Source organism: Pogonomyrmex barbatus, unplaced genomic scaffold (assembly GCF_055798465.1).
Source record: "Pogonomyrmex barbatus isolate J1 unplaced genomic scaffold, ASM5579846v1 scaffold8, whole genome shotgun sequence".
In the NCBI taxonomy this organism is placed as follows: domain Eukaryota; kingdom Metazoa; phylum Arthropoda; class Insecta; order Hymenoptera; family Formicidae; genus Pogonomyrmex; species Pogonomyrmex barbatus.
This window is the reverse complement of record NW_028297182.1, coordinates 5,886,223-5,908,734: the sequence shown is the minus strand read 5'-3', so window position 1 is coordinate 5,908,734 and position 22,512 is coordinate 5,886,223. Positions and strand designations below refer to the sequence as shown.

The 22,512-nt window shown below is 37.8% G+C and overlaps 3 protein-coding genes across 11 annotated transcripts in view; 2 read left to right on the top strand and 1 right to left on the bottom strand.

Moving 5' to 3' along the window:
* C3G (C3G guanyl-nucleotide exchange factor) overlaps positions 1 to 12,386 on the bottom strand; it is a 70,607-nt gene extending 58,221 nt beyond the window's left edge. For 3 of the 9 annotated variants that reach the window (XM_089084077.1, XM_089084083.1, XM_089084082.1), the window contains exon 1: positions 66 to 2,628. Coding sequence is in view for 1 of the 9 variants with exons in the window: in XM_011632255.3 (XP_011630557.1) it covers positions 12,245 to 12,278 (34 nt within the window). In the remaining 8 variants the exon portion in view is untranslated. Of the gene's footprint in view, positions 1 to 65; positions 2,631 to 5,601; positions 5,864 to 12,244 lie in introns of those variants that run through there. The other 6 variants (XM_011632255.3, XM_089084078.1, XM_089084079.1 and 3 more) reach the window with 6 other exon arrangements.
* A 475-nt stretch (positions 12,387 to 12,861) lies between these two features.
* On the top strand, positions 12,862 to 14,711 carry LOC105422755 (leucine-rich repeat-containing protein 57). Its single transcript, XM_011632258.3, has 2 exons — positions 12,862 to 13,002; positions 13,183 to 14,711. Exon 2 carries the CDS (start codon positions 13,242 to 13,244, stop codon positions 13,956 to 13,958), a length of 717 nt encoding a protein of 238 aa, XP_011630560.1. The 5' UTR covers positions 12,862 to 13,002; positions 13,183 to 13,241; the 3' UTR covers positions 13,959 to 14,711.
* Positions 14,712 to 18,063: 3,352 nt separating this feature from the next.
* The window catches only part of Pcl (polycomb protein Pcl), a 15,259-nt gene continuing 10,810 nt past the window's right edge, over positions 18,064 to 22,512 (top strand). Inside the window, exons 1-9 of the mRNA XM_011632259.3 lie at positions 18,064 to 18,459; positions 19,880 to 20,022; positions 20,098 to 20,298; positions 20,404 to 20,595; positions 20,755 to 20,927; positions 21,032 to 21,227; positions 21,347 to 21,588; positions 21,815 to 22,015; positions 22,155 to 22,401. Coding sequence (XP_011630561.1) covers positions 19,894 to 20,022; positions 20,098 to 20,298; positions 20,404 to 20,595; positions 20,755 to 20,927; positions 21,032 to 21,227; positions 21,347 to 21,588; positions 21,815 to 22,015; positions 22,155 to 22,401 — 1,581 coding nt within the window. The 5' untranslated portion in view covers positions 18,064 to 18,459; positions 19,880 to 19,893. The remainder of the gene's footprint in view (positions 18,460 to 19,879; positions 20,023 to 20,097; positions 20,299 to 20,403; positions 20,596 to 20,754; positions 20,928 to 21,031; positions 21,228 to 21,346; positions 21,589 to 21,814; positions 22,016 to 22,154; positions 22,402 to 22,512) is intronic.

Below are 22,512 nucleotides of genomic sequence, written 5' to 3'. Positions count from 1 at the left end.
CATAAAATTAGAAAAAAAACATGTTACAAGTAGCGTTCATGCATATTTAAAAAATTAACACTTACAATTTTTGCAATTTTCTAGAAAAATAATTTCCACGCTAACAAAAAGACCATGGTCATGTAATAACTTTTCAATCCGCTATCGGTACTTTTTCTTTGTGTTCCAAAGAGAAACGGTTTAATTAAACTCTCGAGACGAGAAAACGAAAAACCCGATTTTTTTACAAATATACGGACTGTATCAAATGACAGCAAGACTGCGGTTATCGATAGACAATATCGAGAATCACAAGCTTGGGTGATTCTAAATGCACTGAACCGTGGTCAATATCGCCCCATAAAAATATCACTCGCGACAAGCGGTTTCTATCAGAAACGGATAATCGACTCGCGGATGGGTAATTTGTTTTACTATCCCCAAAAGATTCATATTTGGATGTATCTACACACATGACCTGACATGTATTGCGCGATCTATCGTCCACGTGTCTTTCAATCAAACGATAATGTCGAGACATCGTATTATCGAAAATAATTAAAAATAAAAAACAATAAAAATTTAGTATACTAATTAAAAAAATATGACAATTTAAAAAATGAACAAAATATATAAAATTGGCTTCCCTTTTTTTAAAATTTAAAAAAGGTAAACAGAATTCCGGTTATACTTTGAAGGATTCTAGAGTTCTCGATTGAGTTTAAAAAGAGTTCTGTCGATTAAAGCAGCTAAAACATAAAGAATAAAGAAATAAAAGAGATAAAGAAATAAAAAGACTTTATAATTCTGAAATATCAAAGTCATAACTTTTTTGTTTCCGATTTTTATATTTTGTTGAGGATAACCGGCAGAACTCTCTATGAAGAAAAGAGGGTGGAAGGGAGCTACTAGAGCTCTGTTTATTTTTTACAAATTTTAACAGAATTGTGGCCAACCTCAGAGAGATAAATTAACAGCGCTTTTCATAAATACGAATATCCAAGTCGAGGATCCAGATTAAACAAGCGAATGAATAACTTGTTTCATAGGGCCGGTTCGTAGCCGGTCTCTTTGAGGTCAAATTGTTTATTCGCGTTTGTTCGCGCTCCTTTTGCCTAATCCAAATTCAGTTTTAAAAGAGACATCTGTTAAATCTACTACCAACACCTTCACCGACGTTTCTCGCAGCCTTGATGTCCTCCTGATTGAGTGCAAAGCCGCCGGAATGAGGAGATCTTGAGATCTCATAGATCATCGGGGTTGAAACCCCGATGACAGGAGACCTAAATATACACGTGCGGCGATACATGGCATCACGACCTCGGGTACTGTGTGCCACAGATACAGATAGTGACTACACTAAGGCGTCAGTTTCTAGGGTGTCTATTTTAACGCGTCGGATGTTCCGTCACGATTTCTACGTCTAGCACTTCCGCGTCGCTCCCGCGATATATGTCAGACGTAAACTTATCGTGACGCCATTAAATGGCTGTCGCGACAAACACCAGCAATAGCTCCGTTCCTCGAAGTCTCATGTAGCATGATAGCGCTCAAAATTTCTCCAAGCAAAGTTTATGCTGACTTAACAACGACGGTAACGAGACGTGACAACTTTCTACAACTTCAGATGAATTCCGGACCCATCCCGGTATGTACGTATGTTTCTTACTTTTACAAAATGCCGAGGTGTTCTGTGTATAATAAATCGTGATGTGCATATAATATTTTTTAAATATTTTTTAACATTTATTTGTTTGTTACCGAGAGATCGAGACAATGAAGTAGCGTACACTTGAAGAATGTAATATTTAATAGATATATTGAAAAACATAATGTCATAATTCGCGATGTTTCAAGAATCATTTCCCTCATTATTTCTTTATATAATGTCTTTATAAAAAAAGTACTATATATATATATCTAGACTTTATATAAAATATGTAATATAAGGAACGTCAAAAAGCTATTAAATTGAATATCGGAATCGCGTATTGGATAAAAATGGTTAAACGCTGTCTCTGCTAAATCGTTTTCTAATTTCGTCTTTAGAACAAGATATTGAGAATCATATCGACATTGATCAATATTTATGAAACCTGTCCATAGCTTATGATCTGCGTTAGATATACGTGGCGTATATTTGTGAGAAAATCGAAGAGTTGACACGTATTCGCGGAAAGAATATCAGGTAGAAAAGAATATCGAACCTCCTTAAGGTATCATCTTGTACAACAAACGATTTGCGATTACTGGAGCGAAAAGCCGACCTCATCTCTGCCTTTCGACCACCTACCGAGGTCCTACATTGCTTTTACTACTTTCAGAACGATGTGTATAATCCGATACGGTACCAGGAGGTCGGTCGTGTAACTCGTGCCACGGTACGGTAAGCACAAGGGCCAGATACAGTTCTTCTGGACTACTTGTTGTCTCATAAAATTATCGAATTTTCTCCAGACATTATGTTCAACAACGGTAAGCAAAGGCTTTGACGCTAAATTTTAGGCTTGAAGCTCGGTGATATATTAAAATTCCCTCGGGGATGTTGCGCGCTAAAAAAATTACGAGTACGAATATTTCACGAATATTCATGAAAACGACGATGTTAGATTTTCCTTATTATTATTATTTTGTTAAATGTTTGACTTGAAATCGTTAAATTTATACTTGATGTATAATCATAGCATGTATCAATCAGTTATGACTTATTCTGCAATAAATAAAGTTCACGGAAGCGTTTGTAAGATAAAAGCTTATAAAGTCATGAGAAATTTATCAGCAAAATATACAGTTTCCATTCTGATAATAAAACTCGAATTAAAAAACAATATTTTCTCTTACGAAAGTTTCTGCGCTCTTCTTTTATTTTTAAAAAAATTCATATTTTTATGAATAAAATACATAAACAATTCGATCTGACATAAATAACGAATATTTTATGCAAATTTGTTTATGTTTTATTAATCAGTTATTTGTAACGCGCGGCTGATCAAAACTATCGGATAAAAGTAGTCAAACTAGATCGTTTAAAACGTTGCAAACCGTCAGTTTTATATTTTAATCTCCAAAAATATTAGTCATTTTTTTTGTCGTTATAAAGCGGATATCAACGTGTAAAATAATGAAAAAATATATGAAATATTTTATTTTATAAAATAATATTTATTTAATATATTTATATCTTATATATAAAAATATATGATATAAAAATATATGAAATTAATTCAATCTCGTGGTCAAGCTCAAATTCAATTCATTTTAATACGCGTCAGTTTCTTCTTTCTAAAATTTTCGTGCTGATAAATTTCGATCGATGATCGAATGATAATTAAAGTTCGATGTCGATGTACGACTTTATCATCTGTAAAAGCGAAAGCGACAAGACGCAGATTCTCGTGGAAATATCTCGGCCGTCCCGGGATGTCCCGATTAGCAATAATTAGCACTGATGAACTTGCGACCTAGTTGCGTTACGTTTCCTGTCACATCGTCGCATCGTTATTTTCGGAGACCGCTATCTTTACGCTTACGCCGATCTGCGTTATGTGTACCGTCCGTCTGAAAATTATCACTCGCGCAGATGACGATTTTCGAATGGTAGGAGCGATGCGCCACGCTACGACTTCACCGTCCGAAAATAAATGGCAAACGCAATAACGTAAAAATTTATCACACGTCGCATATGAGAAATACATACCGGCACCGACACCGTCGTGGACGTGAAATCGTAAAACTTTACAACGGTACAAGCATATTTCACGATATAAACACGATACGAATATGTAAAACACGTTATTGGATGGAATCGGATGGAAATAATTTGCTAAAATAATTCTACCAGGAAATTCGACTCGGCCAAAACTGAATAATTTATTCGATTCTCGTTTTATGCAGATATACGATAAAACGTATTTGCACGCGCAGAAAATATTTCACCCCCCTTATGTTTCATTTGTTATTACTAAATTTCTAGCTAAAATTATAATTATCTATCGTAAAAAAAAAAAAAATTTTTTCTCGATTCGACGTTTGTCGCACGGAAAAAAAGATCTCTAGGCGTTTCGTTTTATTTTTGCGAGTGTGTAACAGCACACGCGTTCCTTCTCTTTTGTTTCAACGGATATCCATTCAGAATTGTTTCATCTCGGAATTCTATCGCGGCGTATGGAGATTTTATCGCGATGTGCGCCCTTTATCTCTCTTATCCGACTCCTCCTAATCTCGGCGTGGAGAGATGCGTTTGGACAAGCACGATGGACAAGCGCGATGGACAGCGCCACGTTTCGCGCATTAATTAACGCCACACGCCACGCGCGAGTAAACTTGCACGAGCACAATACGTGCCTCTTCCCGGCTTTGCTGTTCATCCGCGCGACTTGCATTCACCGAATGCGTACGCAACGATCCCTCCCGATCCGATCGCGCCTTGATCGTTTAACCACACGCAACGTCTACGAGCCCCGTTCGCTCCACATCGCGCGACATATCGCGATCTTTCTGAGATCATCGCGCGCATCCTGCAATTGCTATCTCGTATTGAATAATTGCGGCTTTGTGCACAGTCGAGAAAAATCTCGCGCGATTCGAACGAATTGACACGCGGTCGTATTACGCACACACGCGTCTTTGACATGCGGAATCAACAGGATACTTTTTTACAAATAGTAGTGTTAATATCGATACTTAATCAGCTATAATTAATAATTGGCCGACACACTCGAGGCCTTTCCACAAATTTTTTTCTTGCTGTTCATATTATTAATACGTCTCGATATACTGTTCAATTAATTACTAAAGGTAAAAACAGCCGCGCGGGGAAATTTCGAGAATGTTTGATATTTCTGTTTGACAGTTGGGACGTTAAACAAAACATCGCCGCTCTCAAAGTTTCACGGAACAGTTACGAATCGTGCGCTGTGCGCAAAGTAATTAAGAGGCGGATTAGTTACGTTGTTCCGATTTCGCTCGGGTCACACACATTAATTATACGGTAACAACGAGGTAACAACAACGAGGAGGGCGATTAAGCCGCGCGAGTATTACGTCCATATAATCGGCGTAATTCCGTAATTCGACTGTCTCTCATTTAATCGAGTAATTAATCAGCTCGCGCCGGCGGATCACGGCCTCGCCGCGCATTCCGCAAAGAGCACGCGGAAAAGAATGTCGTCGCCTGTGTCATAAGCGTCGCTTTTAAATGCCTGGCAACATCATGCGGTAAAACACCCACTTAATCTGCACGCAATTACCATACGCAACACTGAGTGGCGAATTGACATTTCGATGCCCTTTTACACGTCACTGTTAAGAGACGCGTTCCTCCGCGCGATTTTTATCCGCTTCCGACGCTCGCCAACGTCCTAGAAACGCACTGCCGCATTTCCGTGCGTCGTCGTGGGATTCATATTTTTAACATTATCAATAAACGGAATAATAGCTACGATCGATTATTCTCTCTAGTCTTTATCTTATAATCGTCTCATTCAGTATCTCGATACTTGTCGGTCACTATGACGTTGTATTGACACTCCAGGAAATCAATATTGATAAAAAAAAAAAAAAAATAAATAAATTAAAAGAAAGAGAGATAATGAATATAAAGACAAATGCACATTCAATTACATTGCGGAATTGTCGTGATAATTAAGTTTAATTAATTAAACTGAAGGACGATGTGAAGAGAAAGAAAGATAACAATACACCAACGCACCAAGTTCATCGAAAAATTCGAAAACGTAAATCGTCCTAGCGGAACTCGGAAATGACTGTTTACGCGAAAGAGAGGCTCTGAAGCCTCGGACGAATCTAGCTTAATCTAGCGATTAAGTCCACGTTCACACGGGCTTAGGACCAACTTCGTCGCGAATCCGAAGTGAACTGTCGTTCTCGCGGATAGGCCACTGGCAAGATTGGCCGGTAATATCTGCGACTTTGGTTCGGGAAAGAAGCCTTGCCTATTTTAACGGGTCAAAGAGAGGGAGAAAGAGGGGGGGGGGGAGAGAGAGAGGAACGAGTAAAAGACATACGAGGGAGGGAGTGACGGTGGTGAGAGGGTTAAACGGAGGAGAGGGACAAAAGACCTCGTATACAGAGGCGGGCTCTTACGTTCCGCTCTTTATTTCGAGATACGAGACCGAGCCGACGAGCAACGGACAGCGAAGACACGATTTATTTGCGGACCTTCGTAAGCCAGCCAGCGACGTCTCTCGATTCTTTTCACTATTCGCGGGAATTAATCCGCGAACGTTTAACGGAAGATTGATGAAAATCCTTGGTCACGTCTTGGAACGTCAAGGTGCTCTATTCGATTCTTCGATTCTTGATATTTTTCTTTTCGAAAATTGTTGATTTAAATACACGTACGTAATAATCGCGTAGTATTTTACTTGAAATTTCCAAACGAGCAAGCACAGAAAATTGTACTCTTACGATTTTCTTTAACATGCAAGAGCTCGATATTTGTATTTATTGCATAATCTCCGTAGAGATCTCGCGTGAGATTGTCATTGCCATCGCATTTGCGTTGTATTAGTATGCGAGAAGTATCGCTCATGTTGACATTAAGACCAATATTGTCATCGTTATTGCATGTTGAATTGGCTCGCATAGGAAAACGACAGCGAAATAGCTCGCGCCTCGTAGCCTCGATGGATCTCGAGATATCCAATTGCGCAAATTGTACAAAAGTGACTCAGAATACTCACGCTACATGCACTTTCCAATAGTTTTCATTACATGATGTTACTCTTGATTAATCTCTCCTCAATACTTTTCCTTTAGTAACAAAGCACTCATTTCAATAACAATAAATCCATCGCCAGTAAAAAAGAGTTAGTCAATCACTGTGAAACGGTGCAAAAATTCGATATGATGCTTTTTTTCATTTTATATAAAGAGAATAGATATAAATATTTTAGATATCCATATCAAGCAATTTTTTTCTATATCATATTTGTCTTTATACTTTTTATTCAAAATTTAAGATGTATTCAAAATTAAAAAATACAAATATCATGAAAAGCAAAATAAAAACTAAATATATATATTTTTATAACAAGTTAACAACGGATACTTCTCACCTCTCCTCTATGCGAGTCATTTTAAAATCTTGACGAAATATACGGAAAACGAAATCGATAAAAAAAAAAAAAAAAAAAAAAAAAAAATCGAAGCACTCCAAGCAGAATAAACGGTAACACGTGCGTGGACCGATTTTAACACTTTTTCTTCTTTCTTTTTTTGGGCGCTTGCGGTCGCGACGTTAACCGCGGTTGCATATTAATAAATCGTTGAGTTACCGCAATGTATACCGTCGCCGTCGGCATAGCGAATGCGTGTTTCTGGCACAGGCTCTGCATCATCGGTCTGGTTGACACGAGGCTTGTAACACTCGGATTTGCATAGATATTGGCAGATCGGACTGCCGGAGAAACGGAAGGCTGGCTGCGCGTGATTGCGGTTTCCTAAAGTTCGCGTGGACAGATCGAATCCAATAAAGGCGCTAAAGCACGTATGTACGTGCAGAGGAAATAGTCGCGAAATAGGAATATAGTCGTTCGAAGAATAAAATCGAAATATTCGAAAGAACGAGCGTAAGTGACAGTCGCCTTGAGAAACTATTTTCTCGCACCTCCTAACACCTTCGATAATCGTTTACACGATAAAATACCGATTTATTGTTACCTGTTAAATTTACAGTGGAGTTTGTGCCGATTACCAATGCTTTACGGAACATTCACTTGCGCATAATCATATGTAAAAAGTGATCCTGTTAAGTCTTCAGAAGAAACGATTTAACGGTCAAATTTATTAGAAAGGAAAGAAAACGCAAGAGCATATCGAGATCACGAAAGTCTTTTTATGAAAGACCGAGAAGCGATTAGCATGCATATTATTCAATTAGCGTTTTCTTTTAGGAACGATCACGATATTTATAAACGCTTGTCCGTCGTGGCTCTTAAATCGCTTCCTATAAATAAGAGATCTTATATAACAGAATCTATATAATATCCTTCGTGAAAGGATCCTTCTGATCGTGAAAAGTACTAAAAGAAATTTCGTTTTCAGAATAAATCGAAGATCTTTTAAACCATAAAATGTATCGCAACAGTGGATTGCAATTGATATCGAACTTTTAAGTATTATCTGTCATTGATTATGAAAAAGCGGAAGATCGTACAAACGTTTTCGTTAATCTTAATTTCTTCTGTACTTTTTTGATATTGTGTCGTACTAATGAAAATTTATAGAGCGCAATAATTGCGGTAATGGAGTTCATCGACGAGAGAATGTTCCGCCGCATGCCACGCTAATTACCTCTTACTAATTATCTCTGCTGTACCATTTGAACATTCGAAAACATTTCTTTGTATGTATACTGTAGACGGTGTTGTGTATCTTTCTCGCAACGATAATTGAAACGTCCACAAAATGTCATATTAGAATAAAATATATAGCAACAGCCGCTAATTATTTCTGTTCACATCACTCTTTATTTCTGTATACAAATACTCGCGTGAGATCTAAAACCAGTTCTGTAAATGTTAATTACTTCACAAATCAATATTTATTTTCCAATTAAAAAGCTCGTTGAATATTTTATAACTCGCGTAAACAATTCGTCAAACATCCAATTGCCAATTTTTCACGAATGCTTACAAATTATTCATTACCGTACTCACAGCCGTGCAATTATAATCGTTCACGTACGTTTTGCAATCTTTACGTTTGTCTCACGAACAATTATAAAGACATGCCGAGTCATCGCCGCAATTTTCATCACACGTAAAGAGACGATTACGACAGGCAAGACCGTCTTTCATCTGGAAGCGGGACACGCGGGAGAAAATTTCGGAAAATTTTTTTCTCTCTGGCGAAGGCACACGAAGGCTTTTAGCGACGGATATTAACGGGAGCTCTCCGCAGTCGCAATAACGAAGAGAGAAGTCGTCTACGGATTAGACGGCAATGTGACTAAAGCAGTCTCGTACAAGGGCCATAATGGACACAATGGCGACGAAATAGAGACGAAGGATCTCCGAGGAGATGCCGAGGATACGGCGAGATCCCGATCTCGCTCTCTCATTACTTCGCCTCTCTCGTAAGATTAACTCGAATCTCGAAACTCCGAGACGAGGCATTGCCAGGCGCATTCAATGATATCGCGCCACGTTGTCATACGTTTCTCGCACAACGCCGTACGCTTGCCATTATAGAATTATTTCAATTCTAAGAGACCAACCCTCTGCCAGTTGGAAATTTAATGAGTCCGCCATTCAGAGGCGAAACTAACGTTTCGCGGCGATGCGGCGGATTTATCATCGATTTTGCTCGCGGCACCGGCCGATAAAATCACAATGTAATGTAATATTTTTATTTTAAAAGAGAGAGAGAGAGAGAGAGAGAGAGAGAGAGGAAAAAGTGAAAGAGATTATTGTCAAAATGGAGCTTTGAGTGAAAAATATGCTGGACAATCACTGCACTCGCGAGTGATAAAAATATTGGATTTTTTTCCCCATCGAATATTTAATAAAATTTGCCTTTATACGCGTTGTAAAAATAACTGAAACTTGAAAAACGAAAATAATATTCTCGCAAGTTGCTCGGAGTGATTGAACGCAAATTAATTCATGTAAGAGAGGAAATACAGAGGATAACGAATGGAATTACTTTTAAAAAGCGACATCCGAACCGACAAACGCGTTACGATTGCAGCTGCCAGCGGATCAACTCGAATTAAACGCAATTACGTGGAGTAAATGACATATAAAGTTAATTGTCGTTAATTTTACTCGATAAATTGATCAAACTGCCCTTACTCAAGTATCTTTCCCACATGTCACATGTCCCTTCGAGGTCGAATGTATCAGCTCTGATAAGCTACACCTGTTACACCGTGCATTATCAAAATCAAATCGTCCAATAGATTCGACGTTTACCTGATTCTAGTAGAAATTTCAAGATTTCGTATGCGACGCACGTACTTGCATGCAATATGGAAAATTAATGTTTTTCCAATATTTTCCTTTCAGCATTACAGATGACATAATGGATATGTAACGAGAAAGTTTAAAGATAGAGGAATGAAATATCTCGTAAGCCCTGAAGTATCGATAATATTGACAACGAATCTAAAATAAGAGTATGATGCGCAATTTTTATAATAGCACGTATATGGCACGTATACGTCAGATGTGATATTCAACAGAGAGATTAAACCTTTACACTCACATATCGACATGACATGTTCAAACTGAAATTTGAAATATCTATACAGATATCTTAAAATCCTAAATTAGATATTTTTATTTTTTGTAAAAAATTGCCACTCGATGAATTAAAAAATTTAATTACTAAATGGCATAAAATTAAAATTATTCCTCTTCATTTGTGAATGGCTTTTCTCAATGGCTTTTCTCTTCTTATGTTATCAATTACTTTGATATTTTGTTAATAGAGAAATGACAAATAAAAAATAAAAATCGAGCATCATCTCTCCATCTTTTTTCCTAATGATATCCGAACAATTGCAATTGTTGGCGTTGCCTTTTTGAGAATTTAAACTCCGGTCTTACGGACGGAGCGAAGAATCGCAACACTTTGGAAAACACTTTGGTGCCGCGAGTGTGCGTGAAGGCAAAAGAAAGGAACGACACAAAACGAGAAATGCACGGAAAGGGGCGTGTTCGCGGGGTCCGAACACGGGAAAGAGGACAAGGGCGGAGGGAGAGAGAATTCGTAATCGCCACGAAAAATACAGTCGTTTCTCGGTCGGGCCAGGGACAGGAGCAGGGTGGGATAGGTCTTTGTTCGGAAGGAGCGAATTGTGGGACGGAAGGCTCGTGACACGACCAGCTGTTCAAATCACGATTCGAGATCTCGTCCGAACGAGTGCGTTTATTGACACCCTCCACTCGGACTATTACCGCCGATGCGATCCTGAAAGTGCTCCACGAGAGAAAGAGAAAACGGCCTCGAAACCAATTTTTATTGCCCCCCCCCCCCCCCCCGAGACATTTAAATCGTCATTTAACCTCCAATCTATCATTTTATTTTAATTCTCTCCTCCGTCAAGTGAAATCCACGTGACACACATCGCTTTTCAAGTTATAACGAGATTAATTATTAAATAATTATATACTTAAGACAACAAGTAAAAAAATTAAGTAAAGAATTTTATCATTTTTTGGAATGTAGTCAGTTTTATCGTGTGTCGTATTAACCAGATTTTTATTTGAATACCTTCTAAGGTCGGCCCTTTCGGCAATGTTCCAACACTTTTCGTACTTCCAACTATGCAAATAAGAGGTAGCGTACTCGCCAGCTTGTGAAAACAGCTGGATCACGCTTCTTAGAAAAACAGAGTTCTTACAAAAAGTGGAAACTACTTACTTGCGTAAATACTTCAAGTATCATATTCGAGATCGGATGTTGTTGCGAAATTTAATTGCGTTTTCCACGAATGCAATCGTTCGTTTATGATTACCGATGTAATTTATCGCTGAATAATTTAGAATTAATTGTAATCCGTTTCTAATTAAATATTATCTTTTTCCTCTTATTATAGAAAACAACGTTAACTTGGAATGGATTGACCCAAACTGTCAATATAGTCTCAACTATGGCTGGAGCTATGACTAATTGAGAGGGAACAAAAATTACAAGATCTGATCTTCTCCAATCAGATCACCAAGATCCAATAAATCAAAATTGCTCGCATCCTCTTCTTAGTTTTCTCTAACGAAAAATGGTCGAGAGACAGCAAATCAGCGATTTTTCTTTTCTTTTTTTTTTTCTTTTTTTCTATCGTTATGATTGGAATTTTCAGAGAAAAAGCGGCTATAAGATGTCGACGGTGTTCCCCGGGGATGTCATTTTTCAAGAAACAGGAGAAAAATCGGGCGTGCACGGTGGGCATGCGGTGCACATATGCTTTTGACATTTCGCATCCGGTAGCGTCCGATAGCCGGGCTAACGCCACCAATTGCTACATTATACGCTTTCGATAACTCGGCCGAATTCGAGATACCGGCGATGCCGATGAAACAGCGAGATCGGCATCGATCGGTGCCGGTTGTGGTCGCGCGACGCGACAGGTCCGCTCTTCTCAGAAAGGATCCGGAGCCCTTCCGGGAGAAGGAACGTCGCGCGGTCTCGCACGCTTTTCGCGTACGCGCCCTCTCCTTCTCTCCATCTCTTTCGCTCTTTCTCGCGCGCGCACCCTCGCTCTCAGTCAATCACATCCAACGGGTAGCGGTTATCTCACCTGCGTGCTTCTCCGCCTTCGGCGTGGAGGCCATCGTTATCCGGTACGTCGTCCGCCGGTGATGTCAATCGCACTATCTCACCACTTCCGCGCACCGCCGCATCGTGTACTACGCACTGGGAGCTGCCGCGGCGTTTTCAGTCTGTTGTAAACCCGACGCGCACCGCTACATCTTGCTTTGTCGGCCATTTTTCGGGCAGGCGAGCGCGCGCGGGCGACCCGCCATCTGGCGGCGCGGATGCGAAGCATCCGGGAGGATCCGCTGGTTATGGCGGACGTGTGCTGTCAATCGCGTGACATTTCACTCCTGTACTCCGCGTAGCGTGCGATAACGTGTTCGACGTGTTCGAACGGCGGACCGGACTTGTCACCCTGCAACTCGCACGAGTGTCCGCGTGTTCGCGGCCGAGGCGCGAGTACGAGACGTAGGAACGTGCGTCCCGTGCGATACAGTTTTCGACGGCGATTCCGCGCTACGGAAATCTCGTTGGCGGAGTGAACACCAGCCAGCGAGCGCGCGCGCCGGCCCAGCGCGATACAGCGTCGCGCAAAAGTTGCCGCGCGGGCGGCTGGTACAGTCCGCGTGGCGAATTAATCCCGGCGAATTAATCCGGAGCGCGCGTTCTCACTGGCGCGCGACGCGTGAAATACTTTGAACTATTATGCGGGTATCCCTATCGGTGGACTCTTCCTCGTTCTCTACAAATGATTGTATAGATATCGCTTGTGATTGTATCAACGAGGAACAAAAGTATGAGGTAAAAAAACCCGACATACTTTGAAACTTGATCTGAACGTGATTTTTGCTTGAGTTTGAGATAAAGGTTGCCGCTCGCGGATGGCAGAAAACGCACTGCGATTATCGTCGCTTCGAAAGGCGGCACTTCGATATTCATCGCGATAACTCGGTACGATAGATTAATTTCCTTCGCTCATAGATAGGAGAAAGAGATCGGGGCGATTATCACCTGCAAGAATACCGAAACGCTGACGCGACATGGGTAACTCCGGCCTGAAGCAGCATTACGAGACCGCGAAGAAGACCGGCATCCTGAATTTGTCGCGTTGCAAGCTGGACGAATTCCCGCAGAAACTCCGTGCCTTAGCGCCGTCGCTGCGCACCCTGGACTTATCCGAAAACAAATTCACGACGGTGCCGAACGAAATTGGCAGCTTCGCGCTGTTGAAGCAACTGAATCTGAGCTACAACCGGTTGACCGCCCTACCCGACGTCTTAGGCAGTCTCGAGAAGCTCGAGGTTCTAAATTGCTCCGCGAATCAAATTAGCTCGATCCCGTTGTCGCTGGAGAATCTCAAAAATCTGAAGCAGGTCAACTTGTCCGACAATCAAATCATCGAGTTCCCACTGGCGTTCTGCGACCTCAAGCACCTGGACGTTCTGGATCTATCCAAGAATCGACTCACCACCGTGCCGGACGGCGTCTCCAGTCTCCGCGTGACTGAGCTTAATCTGAATCAGAATCAGATTGCCATTATCTCCGAAAAACTGGCCAAGTGCCCGCGATTAAAGACCCTGCGACTGGAGGAAAACTGCTTACAGCTGAGCGCGATACCCATGAGTCTCCTCAAGTGCTCCAAGGTCTCGGTGCTCGCGCTCGAAGGAAATCTCTTTGAGATGAAGCAATTCGCAAATCTGGATGGTTATTCTAACTACATGGAACGTTACACGGCGGTCAAGAAAAAGATGTTCTAAGGAAATGATTTCGTTACGTCAAGAAATAATAAATTTGTATTATACATATAGAACTGTTTGATAAGATTGTCTATATATTGTTTGATAAGATTGTTCTATATTGAATTAAAAGATTCCTAGTATGTTGGGCAGTGAAGAAAGAGAAAAGGATTTCGTTATTTGAAGCTATCGAACTATTTTTATGTCGTCAATTTAAGAATAAACAAAGCTAGAGACATTTACAAGATTGGGAATATTTTTAAATTTATACAATGTTAAGATTTATAAGATTCTACAATTTGAATATTTTTTCTTTCTAGTATATAAATCAACATTTTTTTGAGATAAATAATATCTACAGCATTTATATCTGCATTATTTGTAAATAATCATGATATAGAAATATGTATTAATTTTTCTTTTTTCATAAATGTTAATGACCAAAGCGATAAATCATTAATATTTGATTATTAATTCAAGAAAATAATATAACTAAATAATTATTCTATTAATTTATTGAGATTTTATTTTAATGTTTGCATTGTCTGAATATCTGCACAAATGCACAAATATACGCTTTAAAATATTCTAATATGCAAATATCTAAAAAAAGATATTTTGCTCCTTATTTAATGTACTTTGTATAAACGTTTATTTATCACAATGATAACGATCACACAATGATACGCCACTATCTGTGGCATTCAATGTATTAGACTGTACATATTGTATGTCAAAATATTTTTCACCTTAAATAAAAAAGCTTGTTTTTTACGAGGTTAAAATTTAATCGCTAACCTTAAGATCGGTAATATAAAAATTACATCTTGCGAAAATAATAACTATTTTGGCAAAACAATAAATACTCGTTTTCAGAGATATTGAAATATCTCTGAGAAAAAATTCTGAGAAAAAATTGCATTTTTTATACTGTACCAATCAATTAAGATCCATTTTTTATTTTAATTTATTTTTCAAAATAATTTGGAAACATTTTAAATTGAAAAAATATGCATGTCCGAATTTTGATTATTTTTATTGAAAATTTATAAAAAATTTAATGGATTTTGAAATAAGACTAGAAATGAAATCAAAACAACACGCTGATAAACAAAACAAGTTCCACATATCCTGTTTTCCTCTTTGAATAACTTAAAAATACACGCTCGTGTTTTGTAATTTACATCGAATAACAAGATACATGAGAAAAAATATTTTTAAAAATTGATTTTTTTATGATATGATATTCTCGTCCGATGCACATTAAACCGCACGATCTGACGAATGTTTATTGTTAATAATTATATAACTCTTTTTTATAGAGATACAAACGTTGCATTCGCACGGTTGTGAGAATAATAAGATCATTGAACTTTGCTACGGTCAATCGCGCATTAACCTTCGACTAAATGGTCATAAGAATTTTCGAAATTATAAATCACTGATGGTCATAAGAATTTTCGAAATTATAAATTACCTGGAGTAAAAAACATTTTTCAGTGAAATTCTGCGTTATAATCAACATTTTCATAATTATTTATTTCAAATCAAAGATTAGAATCATTTTTAAACTTTCTTATAATTTATTTTTTTAATTAATTGTTTTGAGTTTTTTTATATCTATTCACCCGATTTTTCTATTTTTCAAAATTTAAATGATCACACAAGAACTTTAGTTAAAAAAATTAACTATATACCAACTCTACTTTAATTTTAATGCCGTAATTACATACACATCATTTTTCTTTTTAAGATGTACTAATAAAATGTTTATAAAACTTGTGTCTTGCATTTTTTAGATTCACAGACGTCAAACTTATTTTAATGACAAGTTAGATTCGTCTGTAATTTATATGTAATTTATATTTATCTCAGGATTAACAGCCTTAAGGATGCCTTTGCTGTTTTGCAATATTAAAGGACAGCCTTATGAAGAATTCTCATTAAGACGACGATAAGACACATTGGCAGAACTTCATCAAAACTTTGAGATATCCTATACATTTCATCACCCTTATATATACACATTATATACACCTTATATATACATATTATATACTACATAGTTCGATCAAATATTCACAACAAGTATTGTACGTATTTATCGAAGTTTTGTTTTATGAAATTTTGCTTTTATCAGAATTAGTTTGAGCAATTCATTGAGCCATTTATTGAGCAAGAAGTAACTTTTAAGATTTAACTTTCTAAAATTAACTATATTAAAATGCTAAAATGCAAGAAAATATGCAATAAATCCCATGCAATCTGTTTATCCAAATTCTTTTTGATAATAAAGTTTAGATCGAAAATTTTGTGTTTTTAACTTCATTTTTAAAATTAATGTGAATTATATATATATATATATATATATAATCAGTTGCCAAATTTACACTTATCATATTTATAAAAACATGCGTTCCGAGCATTTTTTAAATTATTACGTAATTTGTTTGTATGTGTAAATTTCTTGATTTACAGAAATGATGTAATTTTATTTCTTTCTATCAGAGTTTACGAGAAAAAAAATCATGAAGGTATCTATTTTTATAAATTTTTCTTCCAGTTTTAAGAATTATAAAAAAAAAATAAATTAAATGGAGATGAAAGTTAATCTACATTGATAGAAATGGATATTAATCTGACAGCAGATTGCCAACCGAAACTAAGTAGAATCTATCATTTTAAAACTTATCTTTAAGAGGGGAGCATTTCTAAATAACACAATTTTATTTATTATAAACATTCTACTAGCAGGTTCTGTTATATTTCTCTCTGTTTTGTCATCGGAATTTATAGAATTTACACTTTACGAAATTTGTAAATCCGATAAATTCAGAATTCGGGTATGAAACAAACGAAACACGTGGACATATTTAAGATTTTCAAATCGAAAGCGCATTTCGATCGATGTCTGCCGATCCGTCATTACTACAGTCATTACAATGAACGAAAAGGCCATCGAGGAAAGCTGCATCGAGCAATTTTGCAATTCTGTGATATGGATAAAAGTGCATTGTTATGGAAGACGCATTGCCACTGCTCTAACATTTGAGATGTTCTCACTACGCAAAGGTGAGGCAGTTAGCGAGAATGATCGTTTCTTAAATAATAATTTCAATCGTTCGTATTTATCATGCTATTTTAGATGTTTAAATGTCCGAAATATCGATTGTTTATATTATGTCTGTACCGCAACAGGAGGCCCAAATGATGATCATCTCCGGCCATTCTGTATCGAGGGCCACGTTCCAAATTCCTCAATGTTGTTTCCAATGCGAGATGATGATAGGTATTGTTGATTAATTACAATGAATTTTACTCGTATCACGTTGTAATTCGTGTACGAGGTGTTTTCTGTCAATCGATTATTTAGAATATCTCTGTTGTTTTTAATGATATGAAAAAATATTAAAAAGAAAAGTTGTTCGTTTTGAAAGGACAAATATTATGATAAGTAGCATTTTTTAATGCTTATTATTTTACGAAATTTTGAACTAATCAATTTTTAAAATAGAATAACATATTATCGAGTTACAGAAAATATTCTCTTTTATGTACTATAATTCTTTTCAATACAGAAATCTATTTGATATGTGTTCTTAAAAAGATGTGTCAAATCAAAATTATACATAAATTTTGAAATTACTTTTTCTAAAATAATTAACATTTCAAACATATTTTTAAGATGTATTAAAAATTTGAAAGCATAATATATTAAATTTCAGTAGTAATTAAAATTCAGTACACGAATGTTGTTTTAAAATGATGAGAGTAACCGATATTTTATTGATATTTCGAAGCATTGCACATAGTAAAATAGAAACAACATTTGATACAGTATACAATATGTACATAACAATGTATCATTATAAATATATATATATATATATATATATATATATATATAATCAAAAAAACATATATATATATATTGTTCATATTATAACAACAAATATATTTCGACTAATAGAATTTAGAGGTGCGTGCATAAAAACCGATCGTTCTGTTGAAATACGAAGTAAAAACAGGCGAAAGACGAAGAACTTCGGCCCTCTGCTACCCTCTGAAGGGCATCAGCTCGCTACGTCCCTATGCGCTTCGCAGTGTCGTCTCGCGGTGGCGCGTTTGATCCGCGTAGTGGCCCAGCAAGTGTTTCCCCGAACATGGCGGACGGTGCTCGTTCGAATTTCCATGGGACACAATGAACGTGCGCCGAGTTCGCCGCGGTGATGCCGATAACTGAGGGCGTGTAGTGATCGTACAGCTGGCCTACGTGGGTGCCGTGGGTGCGTCGTCGTGTTCGGCGCGGCAGCGCAATACGGAGGCAGCGGAGCCAGGCTTTTGCCGCCGTCGTCGCCGCCGCCGCCGCGAGTGCGCCGAGGGAGCGAGCGAGCGAGCGAGAGCGAGAGCCGACCGTGGCGGGGCCCCCCCATGGTTGTTGTCGTTAGACGTTGTCCGAGCAGAGCTGGAAGATGAGGTCCACACGTAGCAGCGCGTGATTCCACGGCCGAGGTACGCTGAGGTACGACGAGCGGCTCGGACACCGGATCCGACACGATACCACCCGACCCGACTCGACTCAACTCGACTTGACTCGACTCGACTCGACTCGACTCGACTCGACTTAGAGCCGCGCGGCACCGGGTCGAGTACGAGTTTATTTACGACGCCGCGGCGTCCAGGACGCGCGCGGCCCGTCACCCACGAGCCTCCGCGGGCATCGTCCCCGGCGATGGAAGCCGGAGCAGCCTCGGGGGTTGACGATCTCTACGCTTCTCTTTCTTTTTCTTTCTCGCTTCCTCTCTCCTTCTTTTCCTTTCGTTCCTCTTGTTTCCATCCGTGCCCGCGCTGTCCTCGTCCGTCGTTGATTGATCGGGGACTGACGCGGGGATCGCTCGCGTGGAGAAGCACGGTTCGCGCGTCGAGGAGCGAAGAACGCGGTGCGACACGGCGTGTACGCGACTTACCGCCGAACGCGATTCCCCGCTGGCGCGACGCACCCGTAAACGTTGCACCCATCGCGCCAATGACTCCGTGCAGCATCGCGGCGCTCTCTCCTTCGGCGACGAGAGTGAATGCGCCGAACTGTTTTTTTTTTTTTTTTTTTTTTTCTTTTAATGAGATGCCGATCATATGGTCGCGCGACCGCGTTCCCATGCGTCGAATTGTGTAACGTGTACTCTCGTCGCAGGTGGCGACGGACGGTACGGTATGGCGAATTGCGATTTTTCTCGCACTTTCGGACGGCGACGCGAGACTTCTCGGTCGGCTCGGACGCTACCTGAGCCTGAACGTCGTTACTGATATCCTGGATCGAATCGCTGTTAATTACCTTCAAAAACTTTCCGTCGTAGGTTTATGCGAACGTTCACGATAATCTGTCTATTTACGTACGATTTTAGCAACATTGTATATGTAAAATTGTAGTTAAATGATTTAGCGTGTAATAACAAGTTACTAACCAAGAATATCTTGGTTCTCTGTCCCTTTTTCTATCATATGTAAAGAAAGATTGCAAATTCTCTAACTTCTCGTTCTATCGCATGGTGTAATTAATTAATGGTGTGCAAAAAATTTGAAAGAGAAATTAAATTATGAGAGTTACATTTAACAATAATCTTTTATATACTCCCTTATATATTTATCTTATATATTTACGTTATTCAAAGTTTTTACTCCATAACAGATAGAGGTTAATGTTACATGTAAAAAATTATTTGTAAGACATATCTGAGTTTCCATGTGCTATACTTGTGACTCAATTTTTAATGAAGTTTGTTCTTTCTAACTGAACTTTTTACTTGATTCATCTTTCTTCTTTTTTTCGTCGTGTTGAAAAAAAAAAAGAAGACAGATGAATGACAAAAAATTCAACAACAGTTCTGTTAAGATATGTTTGGTTAGTTTGGTCGGTTTCTATTATAGTTGTATTTGTGATTTAGAAACAGGGTAGAAAATGTCAGAACCTGAGGAAAGTTTAGCAGCGCCCGATAGTACCACAAGGGAACAGCGGGTTGGCTTTTCCCATGGAGATGATGTTCTTCAACATAGAGATGGCAAATATTACCTTGGTACAGTTGTCGAGGTATGAATTAGATCTGAGCTCCTTTTTAGTGGTGCTTGAAATAGATGATGATATTAAAGTGATTTTTGCATATAGGTGGACTTGGCAAGGGAGAGATGTCTTGTCAAATTTCTGGACAACACATCTTCCTGGTCGTCGTTTAAAGAGCTGACCAAATTGGCTATGCCAGACTCGGATGTTATGTGTGTTCTTTGCAAAAAATCTCAGCCTAAGACTGACAATGACATTATTGTCTGCGACAAATGTGGCCGTGGCTATCACCAGATGTGTCATCAGGTAAATACAAACCTCTTCAATGATTGAAATTACAGAAATTAGTTGAATTATTAATTAAAAGCTAATGGAAATATGATTTAATAAATGAATGATATATATCTGCAGCCTGAAATACCAAAATCGGAGCCAGGTAAAGATATTCACTGGATATGTAAAAGATGCATAGACAGCCAGCCACGTACACGTGAATCTTGCGAACCAAAAAATTCTATGGTGAAAGCAAGCATCAGGAAAGTTTGCAGCGGTAGGGACCAACCTCAACCACCACCAGATGATATGACAAAATTGCCATATGATGTAAGGATTTATATTTTTAATCAAATAGTTTATATATAATTCTTCTGTACATTTAAAAGATAATGTCTAAATGTATTTTGAATATATAAAAGTAAATCTCTACATATGATGCTTTTATTATATTTAACACGTATTATTTATTATAACATATAATTTCAGCCTGATATGCTAAATTGGGATGCACATCACAGAGTAAACGCTGAACAAATTTATTGTTATTGTGGACTTAATGGTGAATGGTATGCACAGATGTTACAATGCGGTCGTTGTAAGCAATGGTTTCATGAAAAGTGCATCAGGTGCTTGACTTATCCTTTGTACAGTGGAGATAGGTAAGTACAATTATGAAAATGGTAAAAATTTGATTGAATTCAATTCGGATATAAATATCTCTTTATGCAATTTGGTATAGTTAAATCGTTAATAATTGTTTCAGATTTTATGTATTTGTTTGTTCAATGTGCAATCATGGAAAAGAATTTGTTCGGCGTTTAGAAATGAAGTGGGTAGATCTGGTGCACCTGATGTTGTACAATCTGACTGTTTATAATGCTAAAAAATATTACGATTTGGACACTGTTATTATACCTTATGCAAATGACAACTGGTTGACCCTACAGCTTCCACCAAGAGTAAGAACCTTCAGCATTTAGAATGCATTATATAAAAGAAATTACTTTAATTTATAATACTTATAATATTTTAAAATCATATTTGATAATGTTTATAATAATATTGTATTTATATTTAGATCAAAGATGTCACTGCTGAAGTACGCAGACAATCAATATTAGCAGTCTTGACAAACAATAGAAGCAGGTTCAAATGTGGTAAAGAGATAAAGAAGCGTACTACAATATGGGGCCTCCGTGTCAGACTGCCACCACCTTCTCCATTTGTCAATCTTCCTGCGTCCGGTGAAATAGATGACTCTGTGTTACGTAGATGTTGGGCTGCTAATAAAAGACTGCAATATCTTCCTCCACCAACAGGGTCAGTACAATGTACATATCATATATATAAAAAACATATTAATTTTTAGGACACATGTATTAATGTTTATACAGAGTGATTCAAAATAATACATATATCCTTCAAGGGACATATTTCTAATCGTATTCTGAGCCAAAGGAAAAGTCGTCTCAGAAAAAGTCATCTTGAAGGATATATGGGTTATTTCGGATCATCTTGTATAATATATAAATTTTAATTATTTCAGTCCGGTGAGTTTACCAGAAAGTACAAAACAATTGATTGCATTGAAGCAAAAGACGGCTGAAGATATAGAAATTCCTGTAAGTCCTACACATCTAGTAATGCGAGGTACACTTTATCAAAATTCAGAAGCAGAACAAAGTTCGTGTCCAAGTCCACCTCTATTAACGGAATCCAGTCCATCAATAGAATCTTTAAGAAACAGGTACATTATTTTTTGTGTTTGTTTATTCATTGAACTGTTTTTTATACTAATATTTAATATATTAAGATAATAATTTGTTAAATTATTAGCGTTATTTTCTTATATTTTAAGATCTTATCAGATTAAATTATTCTTACAGATATTGCAATATAGGTGGCGGTTTTGTAAAAAAGTCATTCCCATTTCCTAAGTTGAGTGTACAAAAAAGAATTCGACGTCTGTTAGCGCTAGGCAATTCACGGAAAAGAATGTTACGCAAGCAAAAGAAAAGAGAAAAGGCATGTGGAGATAGCACCAAGGAAAAATCACTAGAAGACCGAGAAGCAAGATACAGAAAAGCAAGAATATTACTGAAAAATGCCATTGCCAAGGTTAAAGAAAGAAAGGTAAGATCATTTCACATTCATATAAATAAAAAAAATCAAAAACAAGAGATTGATAAAAAACAAGAAGAAAAAAAATGTAAAAAACAAGAGATGTAAAGAACAAGATTGATC

Bases quoted from the DNA above. Each gene is read 5' to 3' on its own strand.
- LOC105422755 (XM_011632258.3), top strand. From the start codon at position 13,242: ATGGGTAACTCCGGCCTGAAGCAGCATTACGAGACCGCGAAGAAGACC.